The 20,449-nt window shown below is 39.1% G+C and overlaps 2 protein-coding genes across 5 annotated transcripts in view; one reads left to right on the top strand and one right to left on the bottom strand.

The window, feature by feature from the left end:
* LOC115210345 (D-ribitol-5-phosphate cytidylyltransferase) overlaps positions 1-9,850 on the top strand; it is a 178,612-nt gene extending 168,762 nt beyond the window's left edge. For all 3 annotated transcript variants that reach the window (XM_036502142.1, XM_029778881.2, XM_029778883.2), the window contains one exon: positions 8,416-9,850. Coding sequence is in view for 2 of the 3 variants with exons in the window: in XM_029778881.2 (XP_029634741.1) it covers positions 8,416-8,508 (93 nt within the window). In the remaining variant the exon portion in view is untranslated. The remainder of the gene's footprint in view (positions 1-8,415) is intronic.
* A 10,098-nt stretch (positions 9,851-19,948) lies between these two features.
* Positions 19,949-20,449, bottom strand: part of LOC115210488 (D-ribitol-5-phosphate cytidylyltransferase) — a 105,349-nt gene continuing 104,848 nt past the window's right edge. For both annotated transcript variants that reach the window (XM_036502140.1, XM_029779091.2), the window contains one exon: positions 19,949-20,298. In XM_036502140.1, coding sequence (XP_036358033.1) covers positions 20,282-20,298 — 17 coding nt within the window. In that variant the 3' untranslated portion in view covers positions 19,949-20,281. The remainder of the gene's footprint in view (positions 20,299-20,449) is intronic.

Genomic DNA, 20,449 nt, shown 5'->3' with positions numbered 1-20,449 from the left:
TACCTGGGAGTAAACATTACTTTGGTTTTCCCAAGACTAATTGTGAGTCCAAAATGTAAACATTTAGTGGAAAATCTGTCCATTATGTGTTGCATATCCCGCTCTGAGTGTGCCAACAAATCAGTATTATTGGCATAAAGTAATTCTCTAACAAGTGTTTTGAAAGTCTTTGCTTTGCAGTTAAACTTGGTCAAATAAAAAATATGATCAGATGTCCGAAATCTGATTTTGATTCCCCTGTTGAAAGCATACTAAAGCAGTGCAGCAAAATAAATAGAGAAAAGTGCAGGTGTGGGGGGGAATATTTCCCTGTTTGACACCATTGTCCACTGAAAATTCATGAGATAGCTCACCATTAAAGACTGCCTGAGCTTTCATGTTTCTGTGTAGTTCCTTAAAGATGCTCACAAAATGTGTTGGGAACACAAGTTTATACAAAACAATCCACAGTGCCTCCCTGTTTACCATGTCAAATACCTTAGTTAAATCTATGAAGACCTGGTATAGTGACAGTTGTTCCTCTAAGCATTTCTCCTGAACCTGCCTTGCACAAAATATGTCCATTGTTCCTTGCTCAGGTCTGAAACCACACTGTTCTTCAGGAATCACATGTGAACAGACATTCTCAATGAGACGATCTAACACCATCTTTGAAAGTATCTTCCCGGTATGTACCAGGAGAGTTATACCTCTAGAATTACCACACACAGCTTTTGGGCCTTTACACTTATATACAGAGCTTAGAATGCCATTTATCCATTTCTGTGGTACAGAAGATTCATTCCAAAATTAAGTTATCAGACTATGCATTTCAGATGAAATATGATCCCCACCTGTTTTCAGAAATTCAACTGGAATACCAATCAATCCAGGAGCTTTACCTGATCTCGGTTTACTTCTACAATGAAAGGTGTATCGTTCATGTGTTGCACTATCTGTCTTTGTGGAATATTGTTTATGATATCCAATTTCACTACAGAAGGATTGTGGAAAAGATCTGCAAAGTGTTCTCTCCATCTATTCATTATTCCAGGAGGATCTTTAATAACCTCATTTCCATCTTTTGACTTCAAGGGAACATATAATGAGGATTGTGGTCCAAAAGCTTGCCACAATAAACTATAAAAAATTTTAATATCTTTCCTGTCATATGGCACCTGTGCTTCCTCAGATAGATTTCTCCACCAAGTGTCTTGAGTTCTTTTTGGATGTTTGCTTTCTTAGATTTATACAACTTTTCTAGTTGCATTTTGTTCTTTATGTTTGGGTCAGGAAGCTTATGAATGGATCTCTTTGTTGCTGAAAGTTCATTTATCATCATATCATTGGAATCAAACTAGTCTCAGTGCTGTCTCCTGTTAAGACCTAATACCTCTGACCCCATTTTATATATTCCATCCTGAAAAGATTGTCATGAACCATCAAAATGAACATTGCTGCACCTCTCCTAAAATAACTGCAAAACTAGTTGTTGTATGTATTTATGTATATATGTATAGAGTGTTAGAAGTGGTGTACAGATATTGAATATTGAGAAAAGTGGAAGTCACTAGAATTTTGGAAAAAGAATTTGTTTATTTAGTCATTATTCTTAGCGCTTTTGTTCATCTTCGAACTTGTCAAATAAAATTGTGAATGTGCAAACAGTTTGTTCATTTATATAAATCAGGTGTTTTTTGTTTTGTTTAGAAGAGGAGAACATTGTTTTTGTTTTTTTTTAAATTTTTGTGGGTGAGGGTCCAGGACAATGGAGATAAATAGATAGATAGATAGATAGATAGGTAGATGAATAGATGGATGGATAGACAGATAGCTAGACAGATAGATAGGTAAAGAGAGGGAGGGGAGGGATATCTTTTCAACTTGGAATGTTTTTTACCATTTATCATTTATTTAGCTTTTTACCATTGTATAGCTACTGGCATAAGACATGAGTTTGAGGATGTGTGTGTATGTATGTGTGTGTGTGTTTGTGTGCCTGTGAGTTCATGTGTGTGTAAATAGTAAAGGTAGCTTATTCACAATTTACAGCTGAAAGGCAGAAATATAGACATTACTAAAGTGACTAAGGGTGCTAGTTAGCACCAGTATTGTCAGAAATGAGAATCAAAATAACTCATAGCCACAGAAAGCACTTATCTTAAAGCTTACAAAGGAGGCAAGCTCGCTACGTATGGGGCATAACCAGGTCACCAGTGATTTCGCATTTGATTAATGCTCGTCAGTGGCTCTTACCTGGCCTAGGGTTAAGCTTGCTCACCTTGTCAGTGTATTAGACTACCGTAGAAATTGCATGCTGATTCCATAAAAGGCGGCGAGCTGGCAGAAACGTTAGCACTCTGGGTGAAATGCTTAGTGGTATTTCGTCTGCCGTTATGTTCCGAGTTCAAATTCTGCCAAGGTCGACTTTGCCTTTCATCCTTTCAGGGTCAATAAATTAAGTACCAGTTATGCATTGGGGTCGATGTAATCGATTTAATCCGTTTGTCTGTCCTTGTTTGTCCCCTCTGTGTTTAGCCCCTTTTGGATAGTAAAGAAATAGATTCCATAAATGGTAGAAGTGAGAATTATAAATAGTAATGGTGACTTATTTGCAATTTTCAACCAAAAGGCAGAAATATAGACATTACTAAAGCGACTAAGGGTGCTAGTCAGCATCAGTATTGCTTGAAATGAGAGTCAAAGCAACTCATAGCCACAAAAAGCCACCTTAAGACTGACAAATGAAGCAAGCTCTCTACATCTGGGGCATAACCTCAGTGATTCGACATCTGGGGCAGATTCTGCATTTGATTAATGCTCAACAGTGGCTCTTACCCAGTGTAGACCCAAAGATACACACATACACACACATCTGTATATGTGTCTTTGTGTCTGCGTTTGTCCCCCCATCACCACTTGACAACTGGTGTTCAGCAAAGAGAGACCGATAGAATAAATACTAGGTTTGAAAAAATAAGTCCTGGGTTTGATTTGTTCAACTAAAACCCTTGAAGGTGGTGCTCCAGCATGGCCACAGTTGAATGACTGAAACAAGTAAAAGAATAAAAGAATGTGTGTGTGTGTGTTGTTGTTGTTACGAGATGACTCTCTTGGTGCAGAAATACATCTATATTTTCAGAAAGCACCAGTAATTTTTGGGAAGCTTAGAAAGAAAGTCTGAGAAAATTGCAGCCTTAACTAACAAGGCCATACTGAGTGTTTACAAAGCTTGTGTACTCACAGCTCAATTGCACTCTTGTGAAATGCAGATAGTACACTGAAAGCATTTCATGCTGCTTGAGTGCTTTCATCAAAAATGTTTGAGACATACTCAGCATCAAGTGGCAAAGTAAAACACCTAACACAGAAGTCCTTGCAAAGGTAGGATACATAAGCATCCAGTCACTCATATATACTTAGATGTGTTGGACAGGTCATGTTTTTATCAAAATACCTTCTGCTCCAACAGCTGAAATACCACTTACTCACCTGTTCTATCTTTTTATATTTCCTCTTTCCTCCACTCACTCCACTCCCATTGACATTTTATTTCCCTTCGACTGGCTTGGCCAACATGAAACACTGCATTTTATTGTAAGATATGTGCCTCTGTGTGTGTGTGAATTTGATAAATATAATTTACGATGAAAATTTAGTTTCATTTTTATTAAAATACCAGTGACTTCAGTGACTTTTATTCTCCCTTTACTAGCATGGCTGATGAGACATGCATTTTATTATATGTAAGACAATGGGATTTTTTAAATATTGAATGGTTATGAGGGTCCACCTGAGTAAAATAGGAATCAAAGGAGTGACCAGTTCGCGGAACACCTCCGAGACATCCAACTCGGCAATCACAATGTGGTCTCATGCTCTACTGGTTACTCTTTACAACACCTGTCTGTGTTCGGATTGTCCTTGCACAGGGGTCATCCAGACTCCTGTCTTCACTGTGGGCAGGGATTAATCTTCTCTCTTCATGCCACATGAGCTCAACTCTCCTCCCTTCTTCATCTAACCCTCCTCCTGTCTTCCTCTCACACCTACTTCCTCCCACCCACCTCTCCTCTCTTGCTCTGGCACCTACTTCCTCTCTTCACTCCCACCCACCTTCTCCCTTCATCATTACTCCCTCCCTCGTTACCCCACCCCTACACATTCCAATCCCTATACATCCCATCCCACCCCTAGACCCCACCCTTGCTTCCTCCACACACCACACCATACCATCCCGCACACACTAGCACTGACCACTTCCCAGCACCTACACCATCATCCACACACCTACACATGCACTCATCGATGTCACCAGCCCCCTTCCACATGCACTTGCGGTGCACCTTCGTTTTGGGATCTCCACTACTTTATTATCTCCCCTTCCTAGCTCTCCTGTGTGACCCCTCTGATTCACCATGATAGATCGCTAGCCACTAAGCTTTTTTCTATTTTCTCTCCCTGTTTATTTTCGTGTTCCTTTCTGTCGAAGAGTGTAAGCTCGAAACGTAAAAGTCTTTCTCACTTCCTGAGTGTTAAACTAATATATCTGTTTGTTGTTTACACACCTGTCTTCATCTTTTGTTTTTTTGTAAATTCTCACTATATATATATATATATTGGCGTTAGGAAGGGCATCCAGCCGTAGAAACACTGCCAGATCTGACTGGGCCTGACGAAGCCTTCCAGCTTCACAGACCCCAGTTGAACCGTCCAACCCATGCTAGCATGGAAAGCGGACGCTAAATGATGATATATATATATATATATATATATCATCATCATCATCATCGTTTAGCGTCCGCTTTCCATGCTAGCATGGGTTGGACGGTTCAACTGGTGTCTGTGAAGCCAGAAGGCTGCATCAGGCCCAGTCTGATCTGGCAGTGTTTCTACGGCTGGATGCCCTTCCTAACGCCAACCACTCCGTGAGTGTAGTGGGTGCTTTTTACGTGCCACCCGCACAGGTGCCAGACGGAGCTGGCAAATGGCCACGGACGGATGGTGCTTTTTACGTGCCACCAGCACGGGGGCCAGGCGAGACTGCCAACGGCCATGAACAGATGGTGCTTTTTACGTACCACCCGCACGGGGGCCAGGCGAGGCTGGCAACGGCCACGAACGGATGGTGCTTTTTACATGTCACCGGCACGGAGGCCAGTCGGGGCAGCACTGGCAACGGCCATGATCGGATGGTTCGTTACTTGTCACTGGCACTGGTATCACAGTCGCAATTTCCATTGATGTTGATCGACTTCGATTTTGATTCTGCTTTCTGATATCTGATTTGATTTGGTTTGATTTTCACTTGCCTCAATGGGTCTTCACAAGTGGAGTTTTGTGTCCCAAGAAGGAAAGGTATGTATAAGTTGACTGGCTACATACCAGGTAGAGGCCACGGGTTATGGTCTCACTAGTCTTGCCGGGTCTTCTCACGCACAGCATACTACCATAGGTCTCGGTCTCTAGTCATTTCCTTGGTGAGACCTAAAGTTCGAAGGTTGTACTTCACTGCCTCGTCCCAGGTTTTCCTGGGTCTACCTCTTCCACAGGTTCCCTCAACTGCTAGGGTGTGGCACTTTTGCACACAACTATCTTCAGCCATTCTCGTCACATGACCATACCAGCGCAAACGTCTCTCTTACACACCACAACTGATGCTTCTTAGGTCCAACTTTTCTCTCAAGGTACTTACACTCTGTCGATTATGAACACTGACATTACACATCCATCGGAGCATACTGGCTTCATTTCTTGCGAGCTTACGCATATCCTCAGCAGTCACAGTCCATGTTTCACTACCATGTAGTATGGCTGTACGTACACATGCATCATACAGTCTGCCTCTTACTCTGAGCGAGAGGCATTTTATCACCAGCAGGGGTAAGAGCTCTCTAAACTTTGCCCAGGCTATTCTTACTCTAACAGATACACTTTCAGCACACCCACCTCCGCTACTGACTTGGTCGCCTAGGTAACAGAAGCTATCAACTACTTCTAGTTTTTCTCCCTGGAACGTGGTAGAAGTTGGTCTCTGCACATTTTCAGTGTTTATTGCTCCTGAGCATCTGCCACAGACAAAAACTATTTTTCTAGTTAGCCTTCCTTTGACATTGCTGCACCTCTTATGTGTCCATGGCTTACACTTGGTGCACCTTATAGAGTTTCTACCTACACCTTTTTTACAGATCGAGCAGGGCCATCTACCTGAAGGCGTTTGTAATTGGTCTACCTTCCTACTTATTAGGACTTTGGTTTTGGCTAGGTTGATTCTAAGGCCCTTCGATTCTAATCCTTGCTTCCACACCTGAAACACACACATACTTACACACATACACATGTATATATGAATATACAAATAAATATGTGCAAAGGAAAACATCTGTACTGTATATCCTGATGGCGTGAGTGTTTGGAAATGCCGAAGGTGGTTTAACAAATTCAAAAGTAGTGATTTTAATCCTTTGGATATGTATCAATCAGGAAGACCAACTGTTCTCAATAATGATGCAATTGAAGTGGCTCCATATCAAAGAATGGGTATTTATATTGGGTGCTTAATGAACCTTGATCCACTGTGAAAAAACATCTGAAGCAGTTTGGGAAAATGCATAAAGAAGGGAAGCGGGTACGACATGGGATGCCCCTCAAGAATAAAGCAGTGTATTTAACAATTTGCATATCAAAATGAGTTAACTCATTTTCTTAACTGAATTTTAACAGGTTACGAGAAATGGATAGTTTATGCCAACAATTAACATAAGAAGTAACTGCTAACATGAATAAAAATTCATTTCCATCATCTAAACCATATCTACACCTGTATGTCTGGTGGAATATGATAAGTATTGCTCACATTGAATTATTGGAACACTGTAGAATTTTATTGTCAACAAGTTGAATATGTCAATTAAGTTTTGCTCAAAAAACAACCAGCTCTAGTCAATAGAAAGGAAGTCATTCTGCAACATGGTAATGTGAAGATAATATAAGAAAAGAAATTTATTAGGCTGAGAAGTACTACCTTACCATCCCTACTTACCTGTTCTTTACTTAGATCACTTGAACACTTTAGCTGTCTTAAAATATTCAGAAGTTTGTACAATGTTGAAATGATATTTCCAGCAGTTTTCTGTTCTAAAGAACCTGATTTTTTTTTATGTGAGTAATGAAAAAACTGGTTTCAAGGGGGTAAAATTTTATTGCTTATGATGGTAATTAATGAATTAATATACTTACATTTTATGTTGATTTGAACTTATTACATGAAATATGACATTACTTTGCAGTACCCCAAACAAAGGGTACCCCTAATATATATGTATAATATATATATAAAATTGGTGGAATGTAAAACGCACCCACTACACTCTCAGAGTGGTTGGAATTAGGAAGGGCATCCAGCTGTAGAAACATTGCCAGATCAAATTAGAGCCTGGTGCAGCCATTGGCTTTCCAGACCTCAGTCAGACCATCCAACCTATGCCAGCATGGAAAACGGATATTAAACAATGATAATGATGATTTTATGGCTGTGTGGTAAGAAGTTTGCTTCCTAATGACATGGTTTTGGGTACATCCCACAATGTGGCACCTTGGGCAACTGTCTTCTGCTATAGCTTTGGGCCAACCAAAGCCTTGTGAGTGGATTTGGTAGACAAAAACTAAAAGAAGCCCACTGTATGTGTGTGTGTGCTTGTCCCTCACCACTACTTGACAACTGGTGTTGGTGTGTTTATGTTCCTGTAACTTAGTTGTTTGGCCTAAGAGATCAATAGAATGAGTACCAGACTAAAAAAAAGTGTTGGGTTGAATCATTTGATTAAAATTCTTCAAGGTAATTCAGCATGGCTACAATCAAATGATTGAAACTAGTGAAAGAATATGTGCATGTGTGTATATGTATGTATATATGTATGTGTATCATCATCATCGTTTAGCGTCCGTTTTCCATGCTAGCATGGGTTGGACGGTTCAACTGGGGTCTGTGAAGCCAGAAGGCTTCATCAGGCCCAGTCAGATCTGGCAGTGTTTCTACGGCTGGATGCCCTTCCTAACGCCAACCACTCCGTGAGTGTAGTGGGTGCTTTTTACGTGCCACCCGCACAGGTGCCAGACAGAGCTGGCAAACGGCCACGAACGGATGGTGCTTTTTACGTGCCACCAGCACGGGGGCCAGGCGAGGCTGGCAACGGACACGAACGGATGGTGCTTTTTACATGCCACCGGCACGAGGCCAGTCGGGGCGGCGCTGGCAACGGTCGCGAACGGATGGTACCGGCACTGGTAACACATCTGCAATTTCCATTGATCGATTTCGATTCTGATCCTCACTTGCCTGTGTGTGTGTGTATGTATGTATTTGCATATATATATATTTGCATATATGTGTCTGTCTATGTAAAAATTGATTTTATCTTTTTTCTCTTTTCACAGGACAACAAAAATGTTACAAGGATTGCAAAGATTGTGAAGTCTCTTGTTTGGGAAATGTCTGACACATATGCAGGACAGGTGTTTATTGCTTAAGAATCCACTGTTATTCCTTACAAACAATGCAAATATGAAAGAAGACAGATATATATATATATATGAGACATTTTTAGACACTCTTTTTACTGAATTCCCTTAATTCAATATTTGCCGTGATCCGAAATATGAAAATAGAATAAAAGGGCTAAAATTGTTTTGTAAAATCCTTATTTTTACTTTTTTCAAAATATTTTTGATTCAACACTAATTTTATATACTTATACCCCATTTGATTGATATATCTGAGACATATTTATCACTGGTTGAAAGCTATTAAATTCTAGAAGACAAGGAATATACATCTATATGAATAAGTATCTGCATGTATACATACACACACATATATATATAAGGTGTATTTTGCCAGTTGTTTTGACCATCATTATTATTTGAATGTTCATTTGCCCATTCCGGCACAGGTTGGATGATTCTCCAATACAACATATAAATTCTTTTGTCAGTCTTCTCTCTATTCATATATAACTCTGAATGTCTTTTTTTTATCTTCCTTGACTATGAACAGATTCCACCTGACATCACACTCTACTTTACCATCCAGCTAATGCTATCATCCCTCCTTCATAAATTTGTGGTCCACAATTGATATTTCTGTTCTCATTTATATTTTCCATTTTAAGCTAATGACTTGCATATAATTCATCTTTTTCCAGTCACAAATATCTTGTTCATTCAAATCTCACTAAGTATCATGTTTTTGAAAATACTCCATAGTCTTATATGAAAGAAAAAAGACTTTTTTGTTGTTAATACAAACAACAGCTTCTGAATTTCTATCCATTATTTGCTTTAGCAACTGCAACCTCATTCCAATTATTTTCATACTAATTAGATTTTATAGATAATACTGCTATAACTAGTCAGCTGTCTATGTTCTTCATAGGTACCTTATCTGTAAACTATTCTTGTACATCTTGTGTATTTGATGTACTTCTCTGTTAATCTTTCTGTTTCTTTACTTCTTTTATATTGCCATGGTTTGCACTAATTATATAATTCAAGTTCCCACACATTTTCTTTCTACAAACTTTCAAGATAGAGATTTTGTGCTCTCTGTTACTAGCATTTTCATTTTTGATATATTGATCTTTGAATTTTTGACCATGTTTTTTTCAGCAATTTTTGCAATGTTTGCTGAAGCTCTGCAAAGAGAATCCAGTCATTCGACTATAAAAGCCCTAAAGAAAATTATGTAATCCTGAATTTTTTTTTATTGTCTTTTGTTTGTTTGAGAACATTACTTTGCAATTTGAATACTTCGTACTTCTCATCATCATTGTTCAGTTTGTTTCCGAGCTAAATAAATACATACTAGACCTTTTGACATTGCTCCTTGCTTTTCTTGACCTACAAAAATAGCACCCTTCCTTTGATCAGGAAGGGGGCTGTGCATAATCTCCAAAATCATTTGTCTTTTAGAACTGACAAGCTATGCATCTCCTGCTCTCTGTCTAAATAGATGTTACTACAAGGTAGAATTTTTGCTTATTATGGGATCTTTTAGCTTCCTTACTTTTCTTGAGCTTGACAGTTGTTTCGTTCTTCACTCCCAGGAGCACATTCATGATTACAACCATCTTCATATCTTGTTCCTTGCTAAGAACAGGATTAATTTGTCTCTCATACCTACCTGATTGATAGGTGAATGCATGGTTGGCATTCTGAATTTTGTGTTGCAATTATAGTTTATTTGTATTACAGAATTCCATAAACTTAGATGCTTTATTTCCTGTACAATACTCATAGCTTCTGTGCACCTATTCTGGTGTTTCCTGACATGGCCTTTGAAATCACCAGTTATGATATTTTTGTAATCAGTTCTTGATGTAGTATGTACAAAGACTGCATAAAACAAGATCTTTTGCTTGAATTGTTAATCTTACTTATGGAAGAATCATGGATGGCTACTTGAATTCACTTAATGTCATTTATCATGTCTATTTTAATTACATTACCCACCTTTCTGCTAACAGTATACATTCACTATCTATACTAAGGTGGTTACCAATTCAAAGCATACCTTAACTCCTTTCCTGTGTCAATTCTCATTGAAGCAACATTCTACCTCACTTTTCCACAAAACATTCGGTATCTCCAATATCTAACCTGACTCAGCAGTAACAGTATAAAATTCTAAATGAAGCTCTGAAAAAATAGTGTGTTGCTGTTGCTTGATGATAACTGAGGGGTGCTCACACCCAACTTCCATATTTTAACATAACTAATGTCAGTGTTACAATAGAAGTGCTGCTCTGCATGCTTTGTTGACTGGACATTCTTTTTGCTACTTATCATACTTGGTATGTTTATTGTGTCACTTACCAATCGGGCCACCTAGTCACTTACCAATCGGGCCACACCTAGTCACTTACCAATCGGGCCAACATACCAGCCAAATTGACTACATCCTTACAAGGCAAAGGGAGAGATGGCTGCTTATAAATGCCAAAACCTTCCCAGGTGAAGAATGTACCCCACAACATAGACTGGTAGTTAGTGACTTTAGGATCAGGACTAGGAGGACAACCAGAAGACGACAAATATGGAGAAGAAGGATCTGGAAGCTTAAAGATCCTGCAAATGGACAGAGATTTAGGGACATATTACTTGAAGCCTCTGACGAAGTAGAAGGGGATAGAGCATCACAGGGGGTAGAAGACAGCTGGACGTTTCTAAGGGACAACCTGCTGAGAGCCACTGACCAGATCTGTGGCCGGTGCAAAGTCCCCTCTCGACCTAGAATAACGTGGTGGTGGAACAATATTGTAGACAGGGCTATTAGAGAAAAGAGACAGGCTTGGAAGGTCTGGAAAAATGGGGGTAGCAGGGGATTGTATCAGACTGCCAAAAGAGAAGCTAGGAGACAGGTTTATTTAGCCAGAGGGGAAGCAGATAAGAAAAAATTGCCAATGTTCTGCGCCGTGAGGACCAAAGACTGGAGGTGTTTCGTGTTGCAAGACAGTGTGTGAGAGAGAATCGTGATGTGGTAGGAGAGAAGTGTGTTCGCATGGAAGATGGTTCACTTGCGCTAAATGAGGATGCAAAGAGAGAGGTTTGGAGATGCCACTATGAAAGGTTGCTGAATGAAGAAAATGAATGGGATAAAGAGAGTCTGCCGAATGTTGACCCAACAGAGGGACCAGCTATCCGAGTTGATAGTTCCGTGGTAGCTAAGGCAATTAGAAGCATGAAGACAGGGAAAGCCCCAGGCCCATCAGGAATCACTGCAGAGATGCTCAAAATGTCTGGTAGTGTCGGCTATAGCCTAGTCACCCGTATAGTTAATCAGGTGATACACAAAGGGGTCATACCCAATGACTGGTGTAGCAGCATAATAGTCAACTGCTACAAAGGTAAAGGTGATGCCCTAGATACAAATAACTACAGAGGTATCAAGCTGTTGGACCAGGTGATGAAGGTTACGGAGAGGGTCATAGCCCAACTAATTAGAGAGAGAGTTACTTTAGATGAGATGCAGTTTGGGTTTGTGCCAGGGAAAAGTACTACTGATGCTATATTCCTGGTAAGGCAGCTGCAGGAGAAATACCTAGCCAAAGATAAGCCCCTGTACCTGGCTTTTGTTGACATGGAGAAAGCCTTCGACAGGGTCCCCCGATCCCTTATCTGGTGGGCAATGAGGAAACTAGGGATAGATGAATGGTTAGTGAGAGCTGTGCGGGCCATGTACAGGGACACCGCTAGTAGGGTGAGGGTTGGAAATGTGTACAGTGAAGAATTCCGGGTAGAGGTAGGAGTCCACCAGGCTCAGTACTCAGCCCCCTCCTATTTATCATAGTCCTCCAGGCAATAACGGAGGAATTCAAGACAGGATGCCCTTGGGAGCTCCTCTATGCTGATGACCTTGCTCTAATTGCTGAGTCGCTATCAGAACTGGAGGAGAAGTTTCAGGTGTGGAAACAAGGATTAGAATCGAAGGGCCTCAGAGTCAATCTAGCTAAAACCAAAGTCGTAATCAGTAGGAAGGTAGACAAATCACAAACACCTTCAGGTAGATGGCCCTGCTCGATCTGTAGAAAAGGTGTAGGTAGAAACTCTATAAGATGCACCAAGTGTAAGCTATGGACACATAAGAGATGCAGCAATGTCAAAGGAAGGCTAACTAGGAAGATGGTTTTTGTATGTGGCAGATGCTCAGGAACAATAAACACTGAAAATGCTCTGAGACCAACTTCCGTCACTTTCCAGGGAGAAAAACTAGAAATAGTTGATAGTTTCCGTTACCTAGCTGACCAAGTCAGCAGCGGGGGCGGGTGTGCTGAAAGTGTAACTGCTAGAGTAAGAATAGCTTGGGCAAAGTTCAGAGAGCTCTTACCTCTACTGGTGACAAAAGGCCTCTCGCACAGAGTGAAAGGCAGACTGTATGATGCGTGTGTACGAACAGCCATGCTACATGGCAGTGAAACATGGGCCGTGACTGCTGAGGATATGCGTAAGCTCGCTAGAAATGAAGCCAGTATGCTCCGATGGATGTGTAATGCCGGTACTCACACTCGGCAGAGTGTAAGTACCTTGAGAGAAAAGCTGGACCTAAGAAGCATCAGTTGTGGTGTGCAAGAGAGACGTTTGCGCTGGTATGGTCATGTGGCGAGAATGGATGAAGATAGTTGTGTGAAAAAGTGCCACACCCTAGCGGTTGAGGGAACCTGTGGAAGAGGCAGACCCAGGAAAACCTGGGACGAGGTGGTGAAGCACGACCTTCGAACTTTAGGTCTCACTAGAGACCGAGACCTCTGGAAGTGTGCTGTGCGCGAGAAGACCTGGCAGGACAAGTGAGTCCATAACCCGTGGCCTTCTACATGGGATGGAGCCAGCCTACGTATGCATACCTTCCCTTCTTGGGACACAAAACTCTACTTGTGAAGACGTGATGAGGCAAGTGAGGATCAGAATCGAAATCGATCAATGGAAATTGCGGATGTGCTACCAGTGCCGGTGGCATGTCAAAATTCTGCTTGTGAAGACCCGTTGAGGCAAGTGACGATCAGAATCGAAATCGATCAATGGAAATCGATCAATGGAAATTGCAGATGTGTTACCAGTGCCGGTGGCATGTAAGAGAACTTTCCGTTTCGCGACCGTTGCCAGCACCGCCCCGTTTCGTGTCCGTTGCCAGCCTCGCCTGGCCCTCGTGCCGGTGGCACATAAAAAGCACCATCCGTTCGTGGCCGTTTGCCAGCTCTGTCTGGCACCAGTGCGGGTGGCACGTAAAAAGCACCCACTACACTCACGGAGTGGTTGGCGTTAGGAAGGGCATCCAGCCGTAGAAACACTGCCAGATTTGACTGGGCCTGATGAAGCCTTCTGGCTTCACAGACCCCAGTAGAACCGTCCAACCCATGCTAGCATGGAAAACGGACGCTAAACGATGATGATGATGATGAAACAGGTTTTACAGATTAAAGGTGCTCTATACTCTATATTGAAATAATTTAAAATGGCTGATCTCCAAGAAGCATCTTTTTAATACAGTATATGGATCCATCACTCTCCTGTGTACAAGGAGAAAATTTAACTGATGATGGGGATTTTGTGACTGAGTTTCTAAGAGCGTACTAAAGATTTCATACCTCATCAATGCCATGAATTAAAAGAAAATGGAGAGCTGGCAAAAGAGCTACTAAGGTAACAATTGTTCTGTAAAGAATGAAATTGTTAACACAGTGCTTGGTGGAAAGATGAAATATCTTGGTGTGGAGCATGATGAAGTTATTACAGAAAGTCATGAAATAAAGCACAGAGACAGTAAATGTAACAGAAATTAAATCTTACAAAATTGAAAGCTTAGCAAAATAGAAAGCTTATACCAGTTTCATAGTCACACATTAATGAGATTAAAGTCATGTGAAAACGCTCTTGATTAGACAAGAGTTGAAATGAAACAGTAAGACTCATTGTGCAATTTTAATATTTTTATCGATTTCCAAGATTATGTTGCATCTGAACCCTAGTCATCTGAAAGGATTTATTGAAAAGATATAACTGGGGTGAAAATTAGATATGTCAATCTACAAGTAAGCTATATTATAAATGTTGTGGATAGTACACTGATTGGCCCAAGTATCTACATTTGTTACTGTCATCAGACAGATTTGATAACTTGTATTTATATTTTATTTAATCCAATGTTATATGTGGTACTGTACGGAATGTGCTGCTTTCTTCTGAAACGTGTGTGCATTTTTGACTGTTGTTGAATAATTTGGAAACTCTCATACATATGTGAGAATTTGTTGTTAGATTACATTTCGATATTTTGGTTGTATGTTTTGTGTGTGTCAACGACTGGGTACTTGTTCAAATCTATAGCTCAAGTCAATTGCTTTAAAGTTTATTTTTCTAACTATACATACAGCTGTCACAGGTAATGCCCAGAAAGAAAGCATTTTATATAATCAGTTGTATAGTTGAACATGTTCATTTCAACATCACACAAACATAAAATTCTATGAAATTGTTCTGTTTTAGTAAACCTAGTATTAATGAGTTAGTCATTACTTTTGCAGGCCCTCAAAGATTGGTGGAATTGATGCAGTTAATGTTCAGTGAAACATCTGCAAGGTAAAAGTGGATGAGAAAGAAGTTGATGTCATGAGGAAAAGAATTGGATAAAATGGTTAGTGCAGTATGAGTGATAAGAGGAGGAGAGATGGGTGAAGCGGATATATAGTTCAGAAGTTCATATACTGAAGGCACATTATTTGGACAGAGGTTATAGTTTGTTGGTGAACAAGTCTTTGTCAATCAGTTGGCTTCTATTTGGATGTAGCTTAAGTGTCTGTGTATAGTAAGAGTGCTCTCTTAGATATGGAAGCAATATTCTATTGTTGTTCTATCTTCAGCTTTGTACAAAGTATGCAACTGATCAGAGATGAAGAGTTTTGCAGATTTGAAGAAGGAGGATAATGTTTGGGATGCAGTTTTTGCTCTGTTAGTGTGAGTGTGTATATATATCAAGTGAAGGCACATAGCTTAGTGGTTAGAATGTTGGACTGACAATTGTGAGGTTGTAAGTTTAATTCTCTAACAGGGCTGTGTGTTGTGTTCTAGAGCAAGACACTTCTTTTTCATGTTGCTCCAGTTCACTCAGCTTTAGAAATGAGTTGTGACATCACTGGTGCCAAGCTGTATTAGCCTCTGCCTTTCTCTTGGACAACATCAGTGGCATGGAAAGAGGATATGCAGGGGCAACTGCTGGTCTTCCACAAACAACCTTGCTTGCACTTGTACTTCTGAGGGGAACTTCCTAGGTGCAATCTATAACCGTTTGTGATTGAAAGGGGTCTTTCCATATATGTATATATATATCATCAGCATCATCTTCATTATTGTTTAATGTCTATGGAGTTTGTTGAGACAGAATTTCTATAGTCAGATGTCCTTTGTGACACCAACCCTCACCTGTTTCTAACCAAGGTATTTCCTCATGACCAGACACATTTTTCACAGAATAATCAATACTACTGATGCCACTTGCATGACAGTGACACTCATTTACAACTATCATGCAATCTCAAGACAAGGAAAAACAAAAATACACTCACTCTCTCACACACACATACATATATATACACATATGATGGTTTTCTTTTTGAGTTTCTGTGTACCAAATCTACTGACAAGGCTTTGGTTTGGTCAGGGGTGTCATAGAAGATATTTGCCCAAGGCGCTACACAGTGGGACTGAATCCAGAACCATGTGGTTGGGAAGCAAACTTCTTAACCATACAGTTAAGCCTATGTCTATAATATTTTTTTTATATAGAGATGGAATTCTCAAGGAAGATCATCATAATCAGGAGGCCTTTGTAGCAACTGTAGAACATGTTCAGAACTAGAGAGGTTGAGATACAATATTGTTTTTTGATATAAGCTATAATTGTAATGTTGAAACAGACAAGTTTGATATGAGGTGTCTAGGTTGTATTTGGACTATGTCTTTCTATGTGAAAGGTTAAGGAAAAATGAAGTATGGTATAATCTTCTGAGAAATTAATGTTGTAACAATGGCAAACAAGTCAATATATAACAAGAAAAATGTGAGGACAAAGTCTATCTATGGTACATAGTCTTCAGCCAGAGTCCTTTGATTGCACGCTGTAATATGACTAAGCTTTCAATCTAAGATTATATAGATAGCTGTTGCCACCAGTTTGTAAGAGCTGAGAGATATATGAATGCTATAAGCAGACAGCTTAGCTAGTAGATTCTCAAGTCAGAAACGTCCAATGCTTTGCTGATATTAAATATAACAATATCAAAGATGACAGGAGAGAACAGGTATCTGGTATACTTGGATCTATGGAAGCATACTGGTGATCACAGATGTAGAGTCTCAAAAAGAGATTGTTGACAGTTGTTGGAAACATTACATGAATAGTTGACAGGGTTTCCCTTCTTTGGCATGAGATATACTGTGGCATGATCAGAGTTTGGTGAGGATAAAAGTTAGCTACTGAGCACTGTCCTAGGGTAAAAGAAGGACATTGACTGATCTCATAATCAGAGGTGCTTTTGGACTCAAAATGTATATGTCTGAGAGAGATTGGTAGTCTGGTTGCTTGCATGTGAAATTAGAAGCAAAATAGCCAGTGAATGTTGTTTTCTTTGCAAAAGTATTGCTTACAAAGCCATCTCAAGGACTTGTGGATAGGAGGATTAATTTGGTAGAAATGTTCTTGGAAAGAGATCAACAAGATTTGCTGTAATTTAAGGTGATGAGAGATCTTGTGTTGTGTAATTTTTTTGTAATTGCTACCAAGAAGTGGATCATAAAAAGAATGGCAGTGAGTTTAAAATCACAAGCATCTCACAAGAATGAGAATTTTTCTAGTTATTCATTAAGTTCTTTGTTTTTAATGATGTAAAATTTGCTTTCAAGGTGAATTATCTCTGTATACTATGTATCAATTCGTTGTCATTTTAATTAAATGCTTTATGTAGATGTGATTTATATTCCAATAAATATAAACTATAAAGAACTAGAAAGAGAAAAATCTATGATAGGAAATAATTGCTTTGATGTTGTTTTCTTAAAAATTCTTTCATCGACTCTTAAAGTCCTGTAGTGCTTTCTCTATACAAATCTTCCAATCCTGTTAGAAATTCCCTGCTGGAAATTCTAATGAAAATTATGACTGCATTTTTTTTTTGGGATGACAGCCTCCCAGCAACCTATAAGCTGGCCACAGACCTTCACCACTATCTCCTATTTTAGGCCCCTGAAGGCCTTAGTAATCCTGGCTCTCAGCTGGATTTGTTGGTCTCCACTGTGCCCTACACAAAAAAGTTGATGGGTTTCCAGTCAGGCGAGTTGAGAGGCCAAATCTCAAGTGCTGTGTGATCGAAGAAATTCTTTGTCAGCCAGGCTTAGGTCTTCTGGCTGGTGTTGCAGGGCAGAGAGTCTTGTTGCCATATGTATGGCCTTCCTGCAGCTACCTGGTTGATTCAGGCCTTCACTATCTCACTCAGAACATCATGGATGTAGCCGTCGGTATTCAGCCTGAAGCTCTCAGGAAAGAAGTGGGGTGGTATGATGTCATCTTCACTGCTAGTGACACTGAGCATGTCCTTGTGTGAGAGAACAAACCATTTGTTATTCTGGGAGTTGATCTTATGGTTTTGGCATAAGAGAAGATGTCTGGCTCCAGTAGGTGTTTCAACTTGTTGATCAGCTCCTTGGTGTACTTGAGTGACTTTTCCTACATCACCTTAGACAGAAATTGTCCCTTCCTTATCTTGTATGAAAAGCAGCAAATGTTCTCATGCATCCCAGCCTGATGAGCTTTCTGTCTGCACCTTTCTCTCTTGCAATGACATGCATCAACTTGCTGAGATCATTGTCAATGATCTCTTGGATTTCAGTGATGAATTCTGTCATTCTGATGGCGTCAGATCGTTGATCAAGGGTTTTCCTCTCTGCTGCATCCTGAATCTTCCAGCTCCTTTCTGATCTTTTCCACCATCCTTCTGCTGATGTTGAGGAAGTCTGAAATCTTGTTTGTCCTTCTGGAGCAGATTCGAAGGAGAATTCTATGCCACTTCCAAAAGTGGAGAAGTGTGTGTGTGTGTGTGTGTGTGTGTGTGTGTGTGTGTGTGTGTCTGTGTGTGTGTGTGGGTGTGTGTGTGTCTGTGTGTGTGTGGGTGTGTGTGTGTGTGTGTGTCTGTGTGTGTGTGTGTGTGTGTGTGTGTGTGTGTTTGGTCAAAATTTCCATAGTTAATTATTCTGCAAAAAATATATATATATAAAGCAAAAATGGTTATTTTTATAAGAAGAAAAAGACTGACAATGAAAGTAAAAAAAGATGTGTAAAATTAGCTGTTGAAAATTGCAAACAAAAATTGTCTGGACCCTGTAAGTTGCTGATATATAATTGTTTCTAAAAGGCTTGCAATCTTAGGTGAGGTGATGAGTCAATGAATTTGACTCTGGTAACTTGATTGGTACTTTATTTTATTGATCCCCAAAAGGCTGAAAGGCAAAGCTGATCTTTGCAGAAAGAAATACCAAAAGGTTTTTTTCCAATAAGGGAAGGAAGAAAAATATGGGGAGAGAATAAGATGGAAGAATATAGGGAAGGAAGAAAAATATGGGGAGAGAATAAGATGGAAGAATATAGGGAAGGAAAAAAAGAATGAAATATAATACAGATGTTCAAACACACACAAAAAAAAACTGTGAAGAAAGGATAAAGATGAGATGAAAATGAGAAAGCTAAGAAAAATAAGAGGAAAGATAAAAGGAATAACTCTCACCAAACAGCAAAACTATTTGAACTACAGTTTCATGAAATTTAGGATTTGATAACAGTTGCAGATATTTGTAGGAAAAAACTTGATAAAATTAATACTCTTTTCGAATTATTCTTCCATTAGAATAAAATACAAAGGAAGAAAAGGAAAAATGAGGAGCAATAAATAAATTTGTGGCCATTGTGTCAATATGCGATGTTGTAGTGATTAATATCTCAATTTTCACTATTTTACTGTTTTACATGCAAGAACAAGAACAATCAATCTGTATGTTTATGTGTAATAAAAATATACTGCACACAATTTTCACATTAGCCTTTTTTAATGCATTTTTCAGCTTGAATTGAATTTCAAAATCTAAATATTTTCAAATGATTTCTTACAATATGTATATTGTAATTGCAATATGTTCAAATAGAAAACACCTGATGCAAACTGTGTCAAGAAATGTCTTGTGTAATATTTGAATTCAAGACTTTGGCACCATAATCTGAAAGCTCTTTCAAAGTAGGATGGAAAAATAAATTAAAAACAGTGAATATATTTTTTTACTGGAGTAATTGTTTTTGTCTGTCAGGTAAACTGGTGCAAACAGAGTTAAAAGACTTTACTCAATGGCAATAACATGCTGGTCAGTAGCTCAATACAAATTACATGTTTTTATAAAACTTTTATTGTTTTGATGAACATTTTTATTAATGTTTAGAGAATGTTGACTTCATCTCTTTTCAAAGCAAGAATGAATAAAATGAATAAAATGTAAAAAATGTTTTTGAAGTTATAAAAAGAAATTATTATTAGTGGTAGTAACTCATCTGAAAAGTTTTAACCTACAATTTTATTGTGCAATTTTTAACCTACAATTTTATGTAGCAATTAAATGCTAAAGCATCTCATATTTTGTAGCTTATAATACAAATACCTGTCCCATATATGTATCTGACATCTCCCAGAGAAGTGATTTAATGAGCTTTACAATTCTTTCAGTATTCTTCATGTCCTGAAAGAAGAGAAAGAACATATTTTAGCAAACACTTTTGAAAAACCATCAAAAGCAATTTTGCTTCAAAGAATAAAAATCTTTAGCTTTTGACCTAAGGTTATTTCTATAAATTAATATGTCTAAGTTTAACTAATTTATATATAATCCA

Source organism: Octopus sinensis, linkage group LG4 (assembly GCF_006345805.1).
Source record: "Octopus sinensis linkage group LG4, ASM634580v1, whole genome shotgun sequence".
Taxonomy (NCBI): Eukaryota; Metazoa; Mollusca; class Cephalopoda; order Octopoda; family Octopodidae; genus Octopus; species Octopus sinensis.
Note: the sequence above shows the minus strand (reverse complement) of the source record. Positions and strands in the feature narration are given on the sequence as shown.